The sequence below is a fragment of the Pyxicephalus adspersus genome, chromosome 2 (assembly GCF_032062135.1).
Source record: "Pyxicephalus adspersus chromosome 2, UCB_Pads_2.0, whole genome shotgun sequence".
In the NCBI taxonomy this organism is placed as follows: Eukaryota; Metazoa; Chordata; class Amphibia; order Anura; family Pyxicephalidae; genus Pyxicephalus; species Pyxicephalus adspersus.
Genome location: NC_092859.1, coordinates 159,820,382 through 159,825,914, shown reverse-complemented (window position 1 = coordinate 159,825,914; position 5,533 = coordinate 159,820,382). Strand labels below are relative to the sequence as shown.

Below are 5,533 nucleotides of genomic sequence, written 5' to 3'. Positions count from 1 at the left end.
ACAAGAGTTTATTCACACTTTTAGCATCAACAAAGGAGTCCTTGCAGTTTTACTTCCTAGGTTTGACATCAAGTTCAAAGGCATTGAAGACTAGTTGTATACCTTCACATGAGCGCCATAATTTTCCACAACTTTCAGCCATTGGACAGAAACCTCTCTGGCGTTTTGAAGCATATATTCCCCGACCTCGCTGCAAGCTGTGCGGATTCTTTCCTCAAGCTGACAGTTTACGGGGCTTAGTGGCATACAGCTTACTTTTGATATAACCCCACAAAAAAAAAGGCACAAGGTGTAAAGTCAGTGGAGCGCAGAGGCTAATCGCATCTGCTGAAAAAAGCTTTTGTTGATGCCGAGTTCCAGTGCAGCCCTCCAGATAGACTTCCCTGCCTGCTCCAGGAGTTCAGTGTTTTCATCGGTGGTGGTGGTAGAGGTAGCGGGCCTTCCGCTGCGTGGTTTGTCAAGAACAGATCCTGTTTCCAGTAACTTACCATAGATAGCACAAATTTTGTTACAGTTGGAGCAGTGGGGCAGCCATAAAACTTCTCAAACTCATGCTGAACTGCAGTCGGGGACGAAAAAACTTCTTGCCAAGCGGCAATTTTGCAACATTGCTCCAATGTTAACTGGCAAGCCATGTTATAGGGAATGATACAAAAACTGCAAAGCCCAAGTTGGCATATGCTGATGGGCTCAAGTCTCTCTGAATGATACCTGGAACCAAATAGAAAAAAGGAAGTGGCGTGACTTTTGGGACAGCCTGTAGCTGGTGTGGACACTTCTGCAGTGCTGGATTTGTGGACACCTGGAGAATGGCACTAAGAGACCTGGACATTGGATGCGGGCAGATATATAATTGTTCACAAAGTAAAGATTTGGGTTAGAGGAAGGTTTAATATTTGCCCAGAGATGGCTTAAAACCACTATAATATTAATCTGGAACATGACAAACAGATTTTATTACTTATACACAACACAGAGATTTAACCTATATATACAAAGACTGCCCACACAAAGCTTTGAAACACCTACAAATTTACTTATTTGTCTTTTTTCCAGCATTTGGTACAGAAAGGTTCAGCCAATCTTTATTAAAATACAATGTAGCCAAGATATAATAGGAAAAAAAAACATTAATTGGTGAATAAACAAAAAAACACTGAAATACATTAATAACTTAGCTATACAGCATGAAAATTAACCCTTTCAGTAAAGGCATCCAAACTCACCGGCTCTCTCGAGACATTCCTCGTTAAGACGCTATTAAAGAGACGCAAGATCTTCAGCATAAAGCAAGAAAGGGTTAATTCACAAAGTCCGGATGTTTGGGTGAGCTGTGAATATGCAGGTTTGGTTTCAATGACAACTCCAGGAGCTCAGATCCATTATTCTTCATTTAGTAGGAGGTTAACCGTGGGCTTGAAAGGAGTCGATTGCTGGCATGGAAGGAGTTAATATGACATTCAAAGCACATCTATCTATTATAAGGATATGGGGGGGGGGGGGGGGGGGAGGCTGAGCCCCATCCTTCCAAGAGAGATCATTTCGGGGTAGGATTAGTATAGTCTGTGTTACATTTTCATTATCAAACTATTAATACTCAACACCACTCTGCAGCTTAATGACATTTGTTTGTGATATATATGGCGATACTCAGCACCACTATACATCTCAGAGGAATGTTTGCATCAAACAGACAATGAGCACAGAAATCATCCAGGGGGGACCTGTGGCTGGGGACAGCTCTGGGGGAGATTTGATCTCACAGTAAAAACTGAACACACATCAACAGACAAACATTGAAAAAAGACCCCCACCTCCACACTTGCAAATGAAGGAGAAAGGATAGTGACCGGAGGGCAGAGCTGATTTGACTGCCCCCTGCTGGGAATGGGGAGGGCAAGACTTCAGCAGATTTGGTAGTGTAGTCCCCCTGATATCGTAATGTTTGTTCATTGTCCTTTGTCCGATCATCTCCATGCTCCTCACATGATTCCACAGCACGAGTTCTGCTTCCGAGCCTGAGATTAAAACAGGAGGAAGCGGAATGAAGTTAATGCAGGCAATGCAAGCAATGAAGAAACATTTGGAAAATTTAGATTGTTAGAGTTTTACATACAGATGTGAGAATGGGGTGTGCAGAGTCTCCGAAAACCTAAGCAGAATTCAGGAGGACTTTGTATGGAAATAAAAGCAGCTATTGCAAAAATCTATCTGCTATCATTGTGTTGAAATGTTAATCCAAGGACACTTAGGAAACCAAGGATGGCAGCTCAAAAGTGAATGACCAGCATGTTTTCCCACCTGGCAATAATGTACCAGCTTATCTTGTTGGCTATGGCCACCCTGCAAACCATTAAAACCTCTCTCTGCTCTATATTTCCCCCACCCTGCAAACCACGATTACCCCCTCCTCTCTATCTCCCCCACCTTCCAAACCATGACTACCCTCTCCTGTCTATATCTCCCCCACCCTTCAAACTATGAGTACCCTCTCATCTCAATATCTACCCCACCATGCAAACCATGAGTACCCCCTCCTCTATATCTCCCCCAGCCTTCAACCTATGAGTTTCCCTTCCTCTATATTTCCCCCACCTTGCAAACCATGACTACCCTCTCCTGTCTATATCTCCCCCACCCTTCAAACTATGAGTATCCCCTCCTCTATATTTCCCCCACCTTGCAAACCATGAGTACCCTCTCCTGTCTATATATCCCCCACATTGCAAACCACAAGTACACCCTCCTTTTTTATATATCCCCCACCTTTTAAACCACAAGTATCCTCTCCAAACCACAAGTACCATTTCCTATCTTTATGCTCCATCACACTGCAAACTATGAGCGTCATCAGCTATCCAATGCACACCATGCACTTTAATAACAAACTAGCAAAAGCATAACCCAGAAAAGAGAAGTTTGAGATCAGTAATGGGTCAATAGACCCGAATTGTTACCCCAGCTAATGTACATTGTTAATAAGGTGTTATTGAAAACTCAAGTACAAATGAATCCCTCCTGAAGCAGTCCTATCTATGACAGAGCAATTATACATAACTATCATTTAGTATCATTCTATTCTATAAAAAAATCTGAATTCATTTTTGAATACATTTACTCAAGGAGAACAGAAAAAAGTAAAGTTAGAGGAGAGTTTTCTTGATGCTTACGGAGGAGAATTTAATGCCAAGCAGACCAAAGACTGTGATTCTGAAAGAAGATTAGGAGATGAGAACAGCGGTCATGGAAGGAATAACAAGTGGGAGTGCAGAGCTCACATCATCGGAAGAGAGCAGATTAGGCGAGCGGTGCAAGCAGGATGTGCATGGGAACACGGAATGGCAGAATAAAAAGTTCCTTGTGCCAGTGTTTACTTAAAGCAAAAGCTCCAGTCATTTTTTTTAATTCTCCATACACAGTTTATGATCTTTTTGTAACAAATAACTGATCCTGAACTCTACATGCAAACCACAGCTAACCTGTACTTATGGAAACCTTCCCCTAGAATCCTATTGGGGCTGCAGCTGCCAATCCTTCTTTCAAGATACCTTAGTCCCTTAGCTGGTACAGGGACCTGCTGGGTTCAATTAGACTTGATTTACCTGAACTATTATGATTATACAGTATTTATATAGCGCCCACATATTACACAGCGCTGTACAAAGTCCACAGTCATGTCACAAGGGGCTTTCTATCTAATGGGTCAATTTTTTGGGGGGGAAGCCAATTAACCTAACTGCATGTTTTTGGGATGTGGGAGGAAACCGGAGTACCCGGAGGTAACCCATACAAAGTAGGGAGAACCTGCAAACTCCATGCAGATAATGTCCTGGCCGAGATTCCAACCTGGGACCCAGCGCTGCAAAGACCAGAGTGTTAACCAATGAGATTATGAATACCTGTCATATCGTGATTGTCATGCCTGCTTTAGGTAACTACTGACGAAGATGACCAATATTGCCAGGAAAGAAGTACTTGCAGAATGAGGAGTAGCTATTTAAACCTCCACTTCTCTCTACTAAAAAGGTACACACCTGTGCCCACACACCACAATTACCTGTGAATGGCACTCCAAAACAAAACACACACAATAAATAAATATTATATATTTATCCTATATAAATGGCCTACATACATAATCTGACATAACATGCCCAAGCAAAACAAAAATAATTTCACATATGTGAAGCACGCGGGTTACATACATTTTATAGACAATTTAACACGTTATTGGCACTCACCGTTTTGTAGAATGCTTTGGACTGGGTTCCAAGTATTTCTGATTTACTGACTAGGTCATCCAGTTTTTCTCCACGTTGTAGTAACGATTCCATAGTGTTGTGCTGATAAAGACAAAAAAATAAAAAATATTCATTACCTCAATACACAACTCTCTTCACAAGTATTCCAAGGTTCAGCGTCTCTCCATGATTAGGAATTCTTCATCTCTGTACCATAACAAGCAGCACTATGTCCAGTCAATGCATAAAACCCCAGACAGATTTAGAACATAATGGCTTAAATAAAATATAGAATGTCTCCAGAGGCAACAAAAATACTAAAACGTCTGAAGGATAAAACCTACCCAGAAACTTAATTTGTTCAGTCTTGATGAAAGAAGAGAAGGGGAGACATGACTGAATACATGAAGGGCAGAGTACTGAATATGAAGCAATGAAAATGAAAATGGGATATGACCTTAAACTAGCGAAAGGAACCTTAGAGCATGATATTTTATATAAAGAAGTGACACTTCCAGCACAGGTGTAGAGTCATTGAACAGTAAGTGAATTTTACCATGGTTGAGACAAACACAGATCTATAGAAAAAGTAAAAAAAACACATGATAAATGGGGCAGACTTGATGAAGTCACAGTTCTGAAGTCACAATTTCCATGTCTGTATCTGTATTGGCATGATTTCCCTTTACTGACAGGAAGAGATCTCTCGTCAACCAAAAGATGAGCACAAACAATTTTCTCTTTGATGGTGGGGAAGTGTTAGGCTACGTATACACATATTTGCCTCAGGGCTGATATCAGACGTGAATCTGGCGTGTGTACAGCGCTCTTTCGATGAATGAATTCAACGAATGATCGTAATACTAGTGTAGGGAGAGAGAGCACAGCGAGGTGCCACTCAGTCGTTCTCCTCTCTCCATAGACCAGAACAGTGCTGTACGTACAGAGCTTGTTCAGTCTTTTGTGGTTGTAAAGGATCGTGACAGATCCAATGACAATTATTGAACGTGTGTACGCAGGACACAATGCTGGGTGATAATTACTGTGTGTCTGTCTGTCTTAAGCTGCATACACACGTCCAATTTTTATCATTGGAAATGAATGACGAACGAACGACGAACGACCGATTGGCCAAAAATCGTTTTTAAAAAAAGTAACCAACGACGCGACGAACGAGGATAGTCGTTGGAAATGAACGACCGGACCGGCGGATCGGACGACGATCGTTGACCATCTATCGTGTGTACGGTCGTTCAGTGATCGTGCATGTTCTGAGCATGCACGATGAACGA

The 5,533-nt window shown here is 41.8% G+C and overlaps 1 protein-coding gene across 2 annotated transcripts in view; it reads right to left on the bottom strand.

The window, feature by feature from the left end:
• Positions 1 to 1,015: 1,015 nt before the first annotated feature.
• Positions 1,016 to 5,533, bottom strand: part of YKT6 (YKT6 v-SNARE homolog) — an 11,845-nt gene continuing 7,327 nt past the window's right edge. For both annotated transcript variants that reach the window (XM_072402913.1, XM_072402912.1), the window contains exons 7-8: positions 4,242 to 4,343; positions 1,016 to 2,018 (exon numbers count right to left, since the gene is read on the bottom strand). In XM_072402913.1, the coding sequence (XP_072259014.1) occupies positions 1,983 to 2,018; positions 4,242 to 4,343 (138 nt within the window). In that variant the 3' untranslated portion in view covers positions 1,016 to 1,982. The remainder of the gene's footprint in view (positions 2,019 to 4,241; positions 4,344 to 5,533) is intronic.